Source organism: Polistes canadensis, unplaced genomic scaffold, assembly GCF_001313835.1.
Source record: "Polistes canadensis isolate GaletaPanama2010 unplaced genomic scaffold, ASM131383v1 scaffold_46, whole genome shotgun sequence".
Lineage (NCBI taxonomy): Eukaryota > Metazoa > Arthropoda > Insecta > Hymenoptera > Vespidae > Polistes > Polistes canadensis.
In genome coordinates this window covers 787,196-806,132 of record NW_014569593.1, presented here as the reverse complement: position 1 = coordinate 806,132, position 18,937 = coordinate 787,196, and the positions used below count along the sequence as shown (strand labels likewise).

At 32.7% G+C, this 18,937-nt stretch overlaps 1 protein-coding gene across 1 annotated transcript in view; it reads left to right on the top strand.

Moving 5' to 3' along the window:
• LOC106785185 (protein phosphatase Slingshot homolog 2) overlaps nt 1-18,937 on the top strand; it is a gene marked incomplete in the record, with an annotated part of 122,632 nt that overhangs the window by 6,236 nt on the left and 97,459 nt on the right. Inside the window, 1 exon segment of the mRNA XM_014745418.1 lies at nt 2,476-2,531. Coding sequence (XP_014600904.1) covers nt 2,476-2,531 — 56 coding nt within the window.

The following is an 18,937-nucleotide window of genomic DNA, read 5'->3' as shown; positions in this document are numbered from 1 at the left end:
AAAAAAAAAAAAAAAAAAAAAAAAAAAAAGCCATATACGTACTACGTATACGTACAAGTATACGGTATATTTACTATACTGCACGATCGTTCGTCTGTAACTATGTAAAACGCATCCCCTCGTTCTTGATTTTGGTTCCTGGTTATCGTCTTTTATCATATCGTAAAAGGCTTCCCATGCTGCTACGCCATGACCCTTCCGTTTCCCCCTTAACCATACAACTAAACATGGATTTACGACTAATCCGTGAGAGACAAAGGAAATGTGCGGTCCTGGTTGAATCGATAACGTACGTACGTACGTTCGTGACGTTGATAAAAATCAGGCTTGCCCTTGAGATAAGAGGTTCTTTTTTGCTTGTTCGGTGGAAAACAAAAAAAAGTCTTTTACGATTCCGGAGCTCGTACGTTGAAATCCCTTTTTATTTATTTCTTTTCTTTTTTCATTTCAACAAATAGTTAACAGATCATCTGTTTGCGATACAATCGAAATTCGATGAACATTTATATACATGGTGGATGGCTCGTAGATACGATAAAATTCATTGTAATCCAATGATCCTCTTAGAAACACGAAGGAGGAGAGAAACCTTAGGCGTTAAAAACGAATCGGTTGAGGTGAGACATATTGAATATCAACCCTACCCTCTCTCCAATCCCTCCCTCCCATAAATTGTACATTTCTTTCATCGACTTACTCATATTACTCCATCACGACGTTCTATTAATTATTAAATGCAGACAAACTTTTTTTTCTATACCGTATAAAGTATTATCCCGATGAATTTCAAATTCATCTTATACTCAAATTTCGAAATATGACCTTCGAATTCGAGTACGTTAGAGAATTTATTTCAAAGTGAGATCCTTTCTATTGGGGATGCGAGGGAAGAGAATTCCGAGGATGACTAACCCCAATGTTTAATATATACAGTAATGGTAATAGTAGTAGTAGTAGTAATGGTAGTAGTATAGGTCCCCTTCGATTCAGCGTAGCGAGTTTTGAGGGAAGCGGAAAAGGGTCGTCTAAACATATATATATACATATAGGTATTTTAAATATATATATATATATATATATATAGGGGGCACACACACACTAACGAGTATATATATATATATAAATATATGTGTGCATATCCAAGTAGCATGCACTTTGCATGCGTTGAATGCTCCGTGGGCCACCAAGTGCACTCGCGTTCTGAAGGGGTGGTTGCATTTTTCTAGCGCGTCGAAAGAAAGAGATGGAAGGATAGAGGGTGAAGTAGGGTGGTGAATAGAGGAAGAAAGAACGAGTTTGAGGAGGAGGGTACACGTTCCTCGCCTATTGATTTTGAAGGCTCGTTTTCTGCGTGACGTCCTCGACGATACTCTCGCTCGGTATTCTGGCTATTTATGATGCGCTTTATTAATAAAAGAATCGCCTGTTCCTCTCACTTTTTTCCTTATTTTCTTTTCTTTTCTTTTCTTTTCTTTTCTTTATTTTTTGCTCAACGATCGTAAATGCCAAGTATGCAAGTAATACATAGCATGCACACAGTTATATATATATATATATATATATATATATATATATATACATGTATCGTATAAGGGCATGGGTTTAACTTTCCTAGGGAAATACTTTCCGTTTCGGTTGCGATGCAATTTCTTGGAAAATTTATTATTCGACTTCACTTTGACTTGTTTTCGCATTAAATCCTTTTCGAATCGTTATAATATTACGAGTTGGTGTCGTGTAGGATAGATACTTATGCATACTTACTCTATGTTATACCTACATACGTTTTAAAAGGTACTTTTTTTTTCTTTTTTTTACCTTTTTGAAGAGGGCTTTTTCAACTTTGAGCCTCGACGCGTACAACTACTATTATATACATAGATATATATACACCATGCATACACACATACTTTAAATCTTGCTGGCTGACAAAGGGAGACTTGAAACAGGTGCCTCGTACGTAGGTAGTCATCCAAAGTTTTCTCGTAAGCATACTCGAGCCCATTATACACATACCTATCTACCTATACACACCCGACCGTCAGGTCGTTCACGTTCTCCACTCATTTCTGACATGGTTTTATTAATAAGTGTCGCCGTTCTTTTATGACGCGCAGTAAGCCTTTGTTCCAATAAAAGGAAGCCATTCGAAATGCCACGTACGAATGCCAGCTCGTTCCATATGAAAATTTGCTCGCGGAATTTCTATCTCGTATTTACGACCCATCATCATCATCATCATCATCATCATCATCTTTGTTTTTTTTTTCTATTTCTTTTTTTTTTTTTTTATTATTATTATCATCATCATCATCGTATTTTATATTATTCGTGTCTTGCATATTATAACGTTATTATTATATATTTATTTATTTGAAACTAAACAGATACATTTAAACGCACAAATAAGTGCACGATACTGATGATGTTTTATTTTATTTGATTTGATTTTTTCCTCTGTTTTTTCTTTTCCAGGATTCGGGAGCCGGTGCCCCGGCCGACGATGACGACGGAGCGAGAAGTTGCAAAAGGTGAGTTTTTTTTTATTTTTCTCGACAAACAATTTTCTTCGTATTACGTTCTTATTCCGTTTTATCGTTACGCGTCAAAGTTACACTACGCGGTACAGGAAGTTTAAAATCATAAAATATGCAGTGAGTACTTGGACTAGACCGTAAATAAAACGTCGGTATCTTCAAAGCTTCTCCGATTCATACATATTTATATTCTTATTTCGATATATGAAATAGAAATAGAGAGAGAAAAAGAAAGAGAGACTGCATTAAAGTTTATCTTTTTCTTTATTTCTTTCTCTCTCTCTCTCTCTCTCTCTCTCTCTCTTTCTCTCTTTCTCTTTAATTCAGCAGGTGAACACGATTCAAACGACTCGATATTCGATTTTAATCTCCATACGGCAAAACGGATTCTTTATATTCGTGATATTACTTTTGAAAAAAAAGAAAAGAAAATAATAATAATAATAAAAAGAATATGAGAACTTACGAAACCTTAAGAAGATTCATTTTTCTCGCTAATCTTACCTCGTGAAAGACTTTAATTAGCGTATTCTCGAGTTCTAGTTTGATAAGATCGAATCAGGACTATGTCATAACCATTAAAACACAGTGTTGCCCTTCTAGAATGAAATAGAGAGAGGGGGGAGGGGGGAAAGGGGGAGGGGAAGAATCTAAGGAGAGCATCGTCCTTATGTTAGACAAAGAAAGGAAAAATAAGAAAGTGGAACTCGTGGACGATGGTTGGCCGATACATCGAGATAAAGGATCTAAAATGGTGTAACATTGGCTACCGGTAGGAAACTTTTAACTTACTCTTTATTTTTTTTTTTTTTTTTTTTGTATACTAACTAATTTATACTATCTCCTCATTCCCCCCTCCCCGACTCCCGCCCTCCGTCTTCCCCCTTATCCCAGTATCCCTTTTCTCTGTAGTTTACACCACGTTTATCTAATATCGTTAAGAGAGAACTCGTTTTCCAACATAAGATCATCGAACTTTTCACCTTTCTAGGTAGATACATGCATGTTAGCAAGTTTAATGTCGTTATCGTCGTGTGTTGGCTGTTCGTTAAGGGATCTTCAAGAAAGTTGGTTAGTTTTTGCTATACCTCACTGTGGTGACCGCTTCATAATGCTTATCAAGGTGAAAATAAGAATTTAGTTTTTGTACCTGGCCGTTATCGAGCATATCGAGTTCGTTTCATTAACAAGCTCGTTCGTTCGTTCGTTCGTTCGTTCGCCAATCATTATCCCTTTTTTCTTACTTTATTTCTTTATTTATTTCCTCTTTTTTCGTATATGTGTTCGTTGCACTTAACTTTTTACCTTCCATAATAAATCTTTTTATTATCTTATTAATAACTTAACGGTTATCGTGTATTTATCAAGAAACCGTGGTCTCTCTAGTAGGATGAAATAAGAAAAGGAAAAAAAAAAAAAGAAAAAAGAAAATGAAAAGTGACGTTGAGTGTGAGTTATAACATTAGCAACATAGCGTCGCCAACAAATATTACGGAGTATATATAACTTATAAATTAATTTATTTCATTTTTATTGTGTTAGATTTATTATACTTAACGCGTGAACTTGCCCGATTCGTCAGATAGATTATTATTTAATGCGATTTAAATATATCTATCACAGTCTCTCTCTCTCTCTCTCTCTCTCTCTCTCTCTGCAATTGTAAGGAAATAAACTTACTACATTTAGTAATGATTCAATTAAAACGATTACTATTTTGCTCTCTTCGTCGCACGCAAAGAAAGTCATTTCCCGGTGCGAATTTCCTTCATAACGTAAACACAGTCGGGTAAATAGTTACGTTAATTTGTAGACGACGAGTTAAATCTCTAAGAACAGGAAACAGGTGAACTGAACTCTCTGCTTCCTCGAGCTGTCTTCTTCTTCCACCCGCTGCGAAAGGTAGTAGCATTTCTTAATCATTATCCGACTTTCTACTTGGAGTCTTTGTGCAATAAACGCGTCGTCTCAAACTCTGACGACAACGAGGAGGACTGAGGGGTGAAGGAAAAAGAGTAAACGCGGAAACACGGAAATTACATTCGATTTCTCGTTTTCCAACTGAATTTGATCTTCCTTCCCCCTTTTCTCAACTCAACTCAACTCTCCAACCTAGAAATAAATATATATATATGTACACGTATATAAGCGTACATTTAAATCCCGGAAATTGTCAATTTTATCTAACGATTTTTCTTAATCGTTTATTTTTCTTTTTTTTATTACTTTCTTTAAAATTCTTTCATTTCTTCTTCTTCGTACGTAGTTGATTTTATTTATATGGGTTTTCAGATTTGTGTAAGTAAAGAGTTGAATTTTGAATCTTTTAGGAAAAACCAATAAAAGAAACCTTTTGAATAAATCTACGGGATTAAGTCTCGATGGGATTGAACACGACATGCCCAAGATATTTCGGTTTGATTTACTACTCGTTATTGAATAAATATAAGTAAAGTTCTTTTGTAAGTACAACGTTTTTAGACGACGGTAATGATTAAATTTTATGGGACTACATAAATAGAAAAGGATCATAAAGGTATGGAAAGAAAGAAAAAGATAGAACAAGATTATGGAAAGTATTCGTATTAGTGTGGTGGGTTTGTGTATATGTATGTGCATTAAAATCATTTTATATACTCATTAAAGTAAGAATAATACGAAGTACATTTGTTTAAAATTTACATATACTTCGAATAAATAATTTCGTATCCTGATGTTTTATTAGATGAAAATTTTTAACTCAAAGTTATCACCTGGCTAGAAACGTTAAAAACAAATGTAGTTTAGTTTAAACAATCCAAGATGTTAATAAGGTATATTAGAGTGTGTGAAATATATTTTAAATTAATTAATTAATCGAAAAAAAAAATAAATAATATGGTTTAGAAACACGGGGTATATGATCGATGCACTTTCCTCTTCGAAATCCACCGTTGAACTGAGTCATTGTTCTTTAGAAAATTACTTTTATTAAATATTAAGATTAATTATTATTAAATAAAATTTAAGATTATAACATTCTAATTTTATCATTTTTATCATTTTTATGTAATTATTTTAATGCACCTGCGCAGTTATGACTTCGAGGATAAAATTTTCCTGTATTATAAGTAGAATGCATTAGAGTATTAAAATAATTGTTAATTAAATGAAAGAAATGTGCATTGTTGTTTAAAAGCGCACGAGATATACATAAAATAAAAATATATGAAAATTATTTTCTATTTAAAGTACGTTAGTACGTATGTAATGTTTCAACCAATACATATCTGTTTAAATAATCTGAAATAAAAAGAGAATGCCTTAGAATATGAAAATAATTGTTAATTAATCGATAGAAATATCTATTGTTGTTTAAAAGCTCGGAATATATGATCTGTGTACTATCCTCTTCGAAATCCACCGTAAGACTGGCTCATTGTCCTCTGTGAAATTTACTTTTATTGATTGTTGTTTATATGACTTTCCTTAAAAGGAAATTCTATATATTACGAATATTATTTTTGTTATGTATTAGTACCATATAAGGAAAGTAATATAAACAATATTTAATAAAAAAACTTTCACAGAGAATAACATGCCAGTCTAACGGTGGATTTCTAAGAGCATGCTACTTAAAATTAATATTTCGTGTTTTTAATTTAAAATAAACATTTTCTTTCGATTAATAATCAATCTTTTACAGATATATCGTACACTCTAACGCACTTTATTAATATCTTCAATTGTTTCAATTAAATTGCGTTTTATAAACGAGTCTAAATCGTAATAAATTTTTTATGCATAAATACAATGCTGTTATTAAAATTATATTTATGATAGTTTAAACGTAACGATAATTTGTTACACGTTACAATATTTGATAGTTATACATTTCTTATAATATATATCTCGAGTTTTTTTTGGTTGGAAATGTAAAATAAATAATAATATTAATTTATGCGCGTGTGTTCGTAATAAAATCATATCGCAATGGAGAATTAAGAAAGTAAGTTACGTTGAAGGATTGATTGATCTTTAAATCGAACGAACTTGTGGCTACCGTTTCTGGCAGAGAGTAACATCGGTGCATCTACTACTCGCTATTTTTGATCATCGCAACGTAAGAGAGTATCTGATACATGAACTTTAACACACTTGAGTTCGACTAGTTAAAGGTCAAACGAGAGGAACGAAGTAATAATCCGACCCAAATCTATCGACCTGAAACGTGCCGAATTTGATTTCGACCTTATTTCATGTGAATATAATATGTTTTTGTACGAATGTTATTTTTTTATTGATTGAATAATAAACTCTATGACAAATTTCTGATGAAGTTTCTCGATATATTTCGAATAAAAACATTTGGAAAATGATTGACTGATTGACCCTCCCCGAAGCTTATAACCGCGATTATGTTCTTGCTGTTCGTACTAGAACGTTCACGCCATTTTCTGTACGTTCTACACGTGGGAACTTAGGTACTTGCACGTTGAGAAAGGGCATAAGTTATTTTAATATTTTATTTTTCTTAATTTTGTTCTTTTTTTTTTAACCCTTCTTTGCATGATGATGGAAATTTCAATCATAATATTTAGTCAACAAAAAAAGGTACTCAAAACCCTTGTACTGTATATTTCTTGTTGCTGGCAACTTTTTAACTGCGTACAACAAAACGCAGTTGTCCAAAAATAGCACTAGGATTTTTTTAAATATTTTTCCTTTAATTTAGAGCATTAATTACATCACCCTGATTTATTTTTAAAAAAAAGAAAAAATCACGCAAAGAAGAGGTTAAACTTTACCAGTTATTACATCGCGTGTTTGTATTCGCATAAAAAAGAAAAACACGATATCGAACATTTCTCATAGAAACTTCGTGGAAATTCAAGAGGAACTTGTAAATGATATGAAGTAAGATATGACGATGAGAAGAAATTCGTGATAACATTTTTGATATTAAACTCGAATAATTTTGTGTAAAAGGAATGACACGTTAAATCAAATACAAGCTTTGTTATATGGGACCAACGAACGATAGATAATGGTGATTAAATTTGTACGAGATAAATACAAAGAAAGACAATAATATTACGTTTCTACGTATTTTGTATAATTATCATTGAATTTTATATTAGCATTGAAATGAATTATTAAAATATGTATCACAGAGAATTTAAAACGGTTATTAAATCTTTACGAACGATTTATTTCAAACAAGTTGAACGTTTCGTCCCTTTTTTTGGGACTTCATCAGTAACTCGATCGTTATTGTTCACGAGTCAATATACATTTTATCTTTTTCAAAGTCATAACTTTTAAACTATACTGTAAATGATTACATGTGATAATATAAAGGTGCTTAAGAAAAAATGTACTGTAAAGGTTAAGTATAGTTTAAAATGTATGACTTTGAAAAAGCTAAAATGTATATTGACTCGTGAACAATAACGATCGAGTTGCTGATGAAATCCCAAAAAAAGGGACGAAACGTTCAACTTGTTCGAAATAAATCATTCATATTGATTTAATAACCGTCCAAATTCCTTGTGATACATATTTTAATATTATATTCTGGACAAGATTATCGATAAATTAAATCGAAATGAATCTATATTTTAACTTGTAATATTTAACTTGCAATTGAAACTAACAAACTTTAGTATCAAATTCGAATTCGTTTATTCGTTTGACGTGCAAAACGTTTTACAATCTAATACACGCCCCCTTCTAACGAGTTAATGTTATATTATCACATGTTAGAGTACGTAATTATTTTGATAGAATAAATCGGTAGATATATTATGAGTAATGTATGCGTGCGTATCTTGACTGCAACAATAAACAGCAGTCTCCTTTCGGGGTTGGTTTTGGTTTCCTTTTTTTCTTCCTTACGAGTGCACGATGAAAAGCATTGTTCAATATCGATTTATTTATCTATCTATCTATTTATCGATCTATCGATCAAGGTTTTCCTCAGGCGTCGAAGGCGACGAGGCGTATTGAAAGTCGTGGAGACACCATACGAAAGATCGTAGAACCGAGTAACTCCGTGACGGACACTAATGAGTTTGCGGTCGGTCTTTAAATCGACGATAGGTCACGCGGAACGTGAAAGTGCGCACCGCAAAGTACTCCTTCTTCTTCGTTCACGCGAAAGATCTGATCGGTAAAGGAGGATACTTTAAGATATATATATATGTGTATATATATGTGTGTATACCTATATATACTACAATCAAGTTTATCTACTCTCTTGAGAATCGACAATCCATTTCGTGAGAAAACTTCTGATGAAACTTTAACTCATCAAAACACGATTTCGAATAATGATATTGTCTTTAAATGTAAAAAAAAGATGTAAATAAATAGACGATAATCGTTGAGTAACATAAAAATGAGAAATTTGAAATAATACGAAAAATAAATTACATGGTTAAGGGGGAGTTGTTGTTAGATAGAAAAACAAAAGTATAAGTTAAAGAAATTTGATTAGTAAACTTCTATAAATGACATATTCAAATTTAATACGATTATTACTATTATAGATTCTCACAGATTACATGGTGGCTCAAGAGAGAAGAATAGAAAGTTAAATACTTAAGGGGCACACCTAGTGTGAAATTTGGAAAAAATTGATTTTTTTTTTCATATTTTGGTAGTGTATATCTTTAAAAATAATATACTGAAATTTCAAATAAATATTTCAAATAGTTTTAGAGTTACAACCTTCTAAAGAGTAGCTCTGCTCAGGGATTAGAAAGCAATCATTTGATCTTTGAACGCGTTTTTCTCAAAACTGCATTTTTAACTCGAAGAAGAATCATTCGATCGCTTTGATTTCTTTTTCTGCTTGTTTCGTATATGTTTCTCTGTACAATGACCTAAAAGTTTTTCGATTGTATAAAAAGTGTAATTTTAGCGGACCAAAAATCATCAAAATTTTCAGCAAAATCCGATTTTTTTTTTTTAAAAGTCTGCCATTTTGTTAAATTTCAATTTTTTCCCCCAATTTTAAGTCATTGTATAGGCAATACCTTCTAGATTAACAGTATTTTTTTTTGTTTTATTTCATCCACGGTGAAGGCCGGAATCACTGCAACCGTTTAGGCCCTTTTTTTTTTAGTGACTGTAGAGATAGCGAATAACTCGCAGAAAATTACCTCTTTTCATTTGAAAATTTTAGTGAATATTCGATAATTATGTATAAATATATCCTATAAATTTTAAAATATTTCATGTAGTAGTTTTCTTTAAAAAAAATTCCCAAAAATCACCTTTAATCGATATTAATTTTATAACCAATTAGTATTGGTCGTTATTTTTTGTTTCTGTTTTTCTTTTCTTATAAGTATCGTAATGTATTATCATAAGTATCGGTATTTGCGTTATATTGTAGGTTTTTTTTATTTTTTTTTTTATTAATTCGTGTAGGTAAAAATTGTGATTGCATCGATTCCTCGTATTTGGTCTACTTTTGATTGGTAGTTGGCAGCTTCTGGCTTCTCTTCACGATATACATTGTTTAACATAATGTATCGCTTGGACGATCATAAAACACCGTTCAGGCTAGACCATAAATCATTCTTCGTTACTTGTGTTGTTGACTGCTATGAATAAGGACGAATAATTCAAAAGGGAAAATATATGTTCCACAGGAGTGCTGCTGTTGCTGTTGGTGGCTATTTCAAAGGTGTTTCGAACTTGTGATCGTTAAGAAATCATTTTTATTATCCATTTTTTCTTTTCAACGATGTCTCGATAAACAATGAAATAACAAAATAAGTCCAAAGACAAAAAGGAATAAATAAGGTGGATGGTATTGGTTATTATTTCGACGCTTTCACTGTAATAACACCTTCGTTGAACTTTCTTATTGCAAGATTAGCGGTAAACTGAACCCCCCTATAGCAGAAACAATATTTTCTTCTATCTGTTTCTCAAATCTAATTTCAAATGCGAGAATCAGGACGGAAAGGAGGAATCATTTTTTCTTCTTTTCTATACCTTTACCTAGGAAATCTACGTCGTTCATAATTTATCATAAAATCCGAACGATAAAGTATTCACTTCTACCTTTTCTATCGATTTTTTGTTCTCTCTCTTTCAGTTTCATTCTAACCGTACGAGATTGTTCAAAGTTACGCGTTGTGTTTGAAATTCCGTGGAAGTTCGTGGGGAATCTCGATCGAAGAAGTAAAAAAAAAACACTAAACATTCTAAGTAGGCCCTTTTCTCGACACACTATACTAAATATTTAGAACAAACTAATTTGGATTTCAAACGGATTGTCACGTGGAAATAGACGAAATTGTTGGTGGAATATTTAGTACCTTGTTGTGTGTTGTTCACGCGCGTTTGGGCAACAACCTTGATCGAGATCTATTTTCTTTTTTTATACGAACTGAATTACAATGATGACGATGACCTCTTTCTATATATATATATATAAAAAAGAAGAAAAAAATTCCTAAATAAGTATGTCATTATTCGAATAAGATATCGTATATAAGTAACAAGGACCATACCGGATTTCAGGAAGATGACCCTGAATTACATTTTGTGTTTGTAATTTGGTCGAGGAAAAGGGTATCGTAGAGTTACCTTCATTTTTAGATCACAATCGTATCGGATGCCGAAATACTCGTGTGCCTAATTGCTTTGCGAATTGTTTATTCAACTACTATTAGGGTTTCGTGGGAGGAAACAAACGATTGTTCTTGGTCCAACTCTAGAAAGGAAGGAAGGAAGGAAGGAAGGAGAGGGAAGCCTTGAAAGAAAAAAAAGAAAAAAAACTTCGTTTGCAAAGGCGTCGTATAATGATCATCATATTTATGATGTGTATTCGAAAAGGCGAGACGAGATTATCCATGGTGGATTATAAAGTCTATTAAATCAGGAATTATCTTTCTTTACAGCGTACATTGTACGAGTTAACGATAATCTCGTCGATTATCTTTTCGTTCATGTTAAATTCGTGTAAAAACTTAGGACACACACGAATTACGTTTAATATTTAATAAATTATTAACTAGTCGTAAATTTGTTTACGTTAACGTTTTCTTATCGATGATAATTTCTCGTCGTCGTTGATTAATCGATTTTAAAATGAATATCGAATTTATCTCGAAGAAGAAACCCATTCGTGCGAATAATAATCATCGCAATGATTCGAAAAAGATGATGAAAGAGAGTGTCTTGTGGTCAACGATCTATCCAATTTCTTCCAAGATTCTTTTCTAAAGATAGATAGATAAAAATAATTTATCTCACGTTCGTCGTTCAAAACGTCGTTCTATTGTTTAACACTGATTATTAATAATGATAACACAAACGGGAAAGGAAATACGATAATTCGCGGTTTGAACATTTTTATACATCTGGTTAAATAAAAACGTTCGTCAAATTGCTGTTCGAGTTCGTTCGTTTCGATTAAATCATCTAAGGATAATCATTCGTTTTCTTGGTGTTGCATCTGTTATCTTTTTTCTGTTTTTTTTTTTTTTATTTTATTTAACGAATAAATAAAATCGAACGAGTTGGCGGACTTGATAACTATAGTTCGAATGAAAAAAAAAAAAAAAAGAATAAATAATAACTATCTTATTTGCACGTTTGCGTGCGAAATTAAAATTACTTTCGCGTGACATGAGAAACTTTGAAATAATATTATATATATATATGTGTGTGTGTAAGTATAAGAAAAGAAATACACGCGTGGAAAAAATAAATAATATATGGCAACTCCTTCTAACGCGTCGGTCTTTACATATCTACATACTCTCATGGGGTACGTCGTCGTTCATGGTATGATGGTGTATAGTGCATCCGGATCTCGTAACGGGAGCGACAAGAGCACGCCCGGAAAGTTGAAACATGTGACTCAACATTAAAAGACTCCTCTAGGTGCTGACAATTAAGCGCGAGCCAGCCCTTTGGCGTACACTGCTTGCCTGCCTACTGCCAAGACGATGATAATTATTTTCGTCACGATATCCGGGGAGGTCTTCCCCTCCTCCTTCTCCTCCCCGTTCCTCCCCCTTCCTCCTATTCCTTCATATCTTTTTGTTCGCATTTGTTTGCTCTTGATTTTCTCGACATTCTTTCAATCACTTTAGGACTCACCAATCGAAACCGTCAATATTATTGTAATTTTTTTTTAAACATTATTAACAAAAAGGATGGTAAAAATCTAATACTTGGATAAATAACAGCCGGAGGTGTTGTTGTTGTTGTTGGTTTCACGGATGACTAAAATCAAAAGAAAACGTTAAGAGGCACACCTAGTGTGACTGCCTACAAAAAAGGTGATTTTTGGGAATTTTTTTTAAAGGAAACTACTGCATGAAATATTTTAAAATTCAGAGGATATATTTATACATAATTAACGAATATTCACTAAAATTTTTAAATGAAAAAAAAGGAATTTTCAGCGAGTTATTCGTTATCTCCCAAGTCACTAAAAAAAAAGGGCCTAAATGGCTGCAATGATTTCAGCCTTCACACCGTGAATGGAATAAAAAAAAAAATACTGTTAATCTAGAAAGTATTGCCTATACAATGACCTAAAAATGAAGAAAAAAATTGAAATTTAACAAAGTGGCAGACTTTAAAAAAATAAAATCGAATTTTGCTGAAAATTTTGATGATTTTTGGTCCGCCAAAATTACATTTTTTATACAATCGAAAAACTTTTAGGTCATTGTACAGAGAAACATATACGAAACAAGCAGAAAAAGAAATCAAAGCGATCGAATGATTCTTCTTNCTTTTTCAGATAAACGCAATACGAAAAATCAAATACATATTTATTTAAGAAAAACGTACGTTGTGTTATAGGTAAGTAAATATATATATATATATGTGTGTGTGTAAGTATAAGAAAAGAAATACACGCGTGGAAAAAATAAATAATATATGGCAACTCCTTCTAACGCGTCGGTCTTTACATATCTACATACTCTCATGGGGTACGTCGTCGTTCATGGTATGATGGTGTATAGTGCATCCGGATCTCGTAACGGGAGCGACAAGAGCACGCCCGGAAAGTTGAAACATGTGACTCAACATTAAAAGACTCCTCTAGGTGCTGACAATTAAGCGCGAGCCAGCCCTTTGGCGTACACTGCTTGCCTGCCTACTGCCAAGACGATGATAATTATTTTCGTCACGATATCCGGGGAGGTCTTCCCCTCCTCCTTCTCCTCCCCGTTCCTCCCCCTTCCTCCTATTCCTTCATATCTTTTTGTTCGCATTTGTTTGCTCTTGATTTTCTCGACATTCTTTCAATCACTTTAGGACTCACCAATCGAAACCGTCAATATTATTGTAATTTTTTTTTAAACATTATTAACAAAAAGGATGGTAAAAATCTAATACTTGGATAAATAACAGCCGGAGGTGTTGTTGTTGTTGTTGGTTTCACGGATGACTAAAATCAAAAGAAAACGTTAAGAGGCACACCTAGTGTGACTGCCTACAAAAAAGGTGATTTTTGGGAATTTTTTTTAAAGGAAACTACTGCATGAAATATTTTAAAATTCAGAGGATATATTTATACATAATTAACGAATATTCACTAAAATTTTTAAATGAAAAAAAAGGAATTTTCAGCGAGTTATTCGTTATCTCCCAAGTCACTAAAAAAAAAGGGCCTAAATGGCTGCAATGATTTCAGCCTTCACACCGTGAATGGAATAAAAAAAAAAATACTGTTAATCTAGAAAGTATTGCCTATACAATGACCTAAAAATGAAGAAAAAAATTGAAATTTAACAAAGTGGCAGACTTTAAAAAAATAAAATCGAATTTTGCTGAAAATTTTGATGATTTTTGGTCCGCCAAAATTACATTTTTTATACAATCGAAAAACTTTTAGGTCATTGTACAGAGAAACATATACGAAACAAGCAGAAAAAGAAATCAAAGCGATCGAATGATTCTTCTTCGAGTTAAAACTGCAGTTTTGAGAAAAACGCGTTTAAAGATCAAATGATTGCTTTCTAATCTCTGAGCAGAGCTACTCTTTAGAAGGTTGTAACTCTAAAACTATTTGAAATATTTATTTGAAATTTCAGTATATTATTTTTAAAGATATACACTATCAAAATATGAAAAAAAAAAAATCAATTTTTTTCTAAATTTCACACTAGGTGTGCCGCTTAAGTATTTAACTTTCTATTCTTCTCTCTTGAGTCACCATATAATCTGTGAGAATCTATAGTAGTAATAATCGTATTAGATTTGAATATGTCATTTATAGAAGTTTACTGATCAAATATCTTTAACTTATACTTTTGTTTTTCTATCTAACAACAACACCCCCAACCATGTAATTTATTGTTCGTATTATTTCAAATTTCTCATTTTTATGACCATCGTCTATTTATCTTTTAATCTTTTAATCGTGTATTATCGAGGTAGTTACTTTTTAGAATCGAATCGATTATCTTCTAGGACGAGATGGTTAGAGGTCGCGTTTTTATTATCTATTTTGCCGATCTTAGATATGGGCAGGAGGGAAAAGTTACGAGTTAGAAAGTTGTGCTTAAAGGCTTCTTTCTTTTTTCCCCTCCCCTTTTCTCTCTCTCACTCACTCATACTCTCATTCTGTCTCTCATACTGTTTCTAGTGTACACCATAGTTCGTATAATAGAGTAGTGGGATACGTACTACGAGATGCTCGAACGATTCTTAGTTGGTTGCTTGCTTACTTGCTTGCTTTCTTTCTTTCTTTCTTTCTTCAGTGGTGGAACCTTTAATTGCTCGCCCGTAAATGGCATTAACGCATCGTTACATGCAATGAGGTAACGATGCACCTCTTGTGCGGTAACGACTATGCGTATAAAATCGCGAACGATAACTAGTCTCGAAGACGTTCATTAGTAACGCCGAACAATTACTAAAGAATATAAACTACCGAGCGATGGGTGGATAGTTGGTGGGTATGTTGCACCTTTTTTTTCTTTTTCTAATTTTTTTTTTTATCAAAATATATCTTCCTCGTCCGGTCGAATACGTTATTAAACTATTATCTTAGGATTTTTTTTCTATAGGAGGTATCTTCTTGTCTTCGGTATTATTACATAAAGTGAAAAAGAATAATTCGTTCGAAATTAAAATCGATAACGTGAATTTAGACACAAAACAAATAGGTTAATAACATTGACGTATGTAGGAAATATTCAAATGACTCGTAAGGGGAGTGTAGAGATACATGAAAATACAATTTATATGGTCGAATAAAAGAGGAAACAGATAAAAAAATAATAGAAGTAGAAAATTGAATAAGAGGAAAAGGACACGTTGAATTTCGTTTGAATATATATACACACACGCGATATCAAATCATTCACTTTATTTATACATCTTTATTACGTATAAAAGGGCTTGGTAAGTTCATAGTTTGGCACGTGGAAAATACGATATATTTCAAATCTATTAGATTCTTTTGCATGAAAATAAAGTTTTGTAGTGAAGAAAGGAAGATAAGATGGCCAAGTTAAAAAAAGTGAATATACTAAGCACATATTTTGTAAGATCCATAAATATATATATATATGTAATCAGTTAGAAGTGAATAATAAATAATATGAAAATAATCAAGAGAATAAAATAAGAAGTTTAAGTATGAATATATTTTCTCTCACACCGTACCACCAATTTATTTAACAAAAGGGCAAACCCTTCGAACGATTCAAGCTCGAAATTAGGTAATCTCGTGTATGGAAAAAAAAGAACCAAAACATTTTCACAAATTTCATGCATTCCATTCTTCATCGTCGTTCGTTTTTATTATCTTTGATCAGTCGTTGTAAAAAAATACAAAAGGGGTAGAGGTGGGGGTGGGGGAGTTATTTAAAAAGTAAAATTTGAATGATTAACTTTTACGAGGGACAAAATAATTCCAAACTACTCTACTTAAATAATATACTACTATTAGAATACTACGAAACTACGATATGTATCTATGTATCTTTATACACGCAAATACGAGCATGCGAAAAATAAATTAGGCGAGTAGAGACGCGATCGATCACGACGATCGTCTGTCTTTGAGGTTTGCGTGAGGCGCCACAGCAACAACCCTTTCAATGAGAAAGGAAACTAAGGAATAATTATTGCCTATCAACCAACAAGAACAAAAAAAAAAGAAAAAGAACAGGTTGCTTTGATTAATTATTCAATCATTATGGCAACCTTTCGTTAATAATTATTTCTTCCTTATTTCATTATTAATCACTTGTTTCGTATGTATTCGTATCGTTCGATCTATTTATTCTTTTGCAAGGTAAGCAACATTTAAATAGGATTACTTATTTATTTCTTTCCCCCCCATCGTACGTTTGTTAATAATCAATAATTACGACACGAATGATCGTGATCAGAAACCTAGGTTATACATATATAATATATAATATATCTAATCTTATTACTATAATGTATTATTATCGATTCTATTCGTAAAGAAAACGTAGTAAATCGTTATATGAATATTTATTAGCCAGGTTGACACTCGTAACATAAAGTGGACTTGGGAGGAGGAGGAGGAGGAGGAGGAGGAGGAGGGGTGGGGGTTTCTAAGTAATAGTATAAGTCTCGAAAATGTTCTCACGTGTTAAGGGGTTACATGGGTTTACACCGGGAAAATATAGCATATTTTTAACAATTTTTTTTTTCTATATAAAAAATGGAATTCTTATTCAAACTTTTTATAGCTTTTAAGATACATATTTAAAGAACATTTTCTGAATTTTTGATTGAAAAATATTTTAAACTCAGCCATTGCGACGTCATTTCCGGTGACCCCACCGAAAAAAAGTGTTTTCGCGTTGACAACAGAACTTATAAACGGTGGAGGTTTTTCTGTTGAAAAATAGGGTCTTTTAGTGAATACTTAAAACTAGAAACTGGACGAAGGAAAAAGAAAAAAATTGAAATTTGGATTTTTGGCAACGTTTTTAGCAAGAACATTCAAATTTCGCTACAATTTGGATCACGTTTTTGGTTTCTTAAAATTCGATTTTATGAAAAAACAACGAAAATCCTTCGTCCAAGTTCTTGTCAATAGTATCACGAAGACGTGTAGCAAATTTCATBAAAATCRRTTWAATAGTTWTCGAGAAATCTTGACAACCGACTTTAGAAAAAGCGTTTTGAGAAAAACGCGTTTAAAGATTTGAGTGCTGGTATAAAAGAGTGCAACTTCCCAAGGTTCTATCTTTAAAACTACTACTCCTATCGACTTCAGAATTCAATACAATATTCTAGATGAGTTGTAGAATTTAAAAAGATAAAAAAAAGAAAAAAATTTTTGTTGAAAGTCCCAAACCCATGTAACCCCTTAAAGAATTCGATCTTACGATGAGTTAGGTTAAGGTACGTACACTACTCCCATCTTATGGTTATGCGATAGAGAAAGGGGATGATGATGATGATGATGATGAAAGATCGGTAGATTCTCAAACCTTCTACGTTTTTCATCATCATTGATATGCACGACACGATAGAAGATTCTTGCTGTGATGAGAATCTTCGATATCATCGTCGGTGCTACTATTACCAACCAACCAACCACCTCGCATATTATTCCATCTTCTCTTTTCTTCTTCTTCTTCTTCTTCTTCATCCTATTGCCTCGGATATTTTTCTATTAAATATTTTTAACCATGTAATTCCTGTTTTATAACTCGATTCATTCTCGGTGTCCTCGATATGTTTATGTATGTGTATATACATGCATGCGTGCGTGCGTGCGTGAGTGTGATCTTGATGACAAGTTGAGAAACTTTATTGGGTAAATTTTGTTCGCGTTAAATAAAAAAAAAACCTTCCCCACTGGAGAGAAAATTGTTGAATTATTATAATTAGAAATATTTTCAACAGTCTTTTGAATGAGTGAGAGAGATAAGGATCTCGCGTAAACGTTTGCAATAAACGTTGCAGGTTCCATGCACTTATAATAGTTAGGATGACGGAGGGAAGGTATCGGGTGACTCGGAAATTCTGAAATTAGCGTCGCCGCCGTCGTTCTCATTACGATTTCGTCTCTTCTCGTGAGTTTAAAGTACTCGCTCTTTTATTTCTCTTTTTATTTCTCTTTTTATTTCTCTTTTTTTCTCTCTCCATACGTGCGTGCATATACGTATTCATTGATTTTTTCGTTCTGGCACTTTTCAGAGAGAGAAAAAGAGAGAGAAAGAGAGAGAGAGAGAGAGAGGTCGTCAACCTCGAGGCTCGTGCAGCAGCAGCTGCTGCTGCTGCTGCTGTTGTTGTTGCTGCTGTTACTGGTACATTAGATTCCTCAGTGTTACTCTTGTTTATCTGTCTAGTTTCTTGTCAATGAGAGACTCGAGTTTTAATGGTTAACGTACACGAAATACAACCGTAATTTATTTTTTCTATATATCTACGATTGA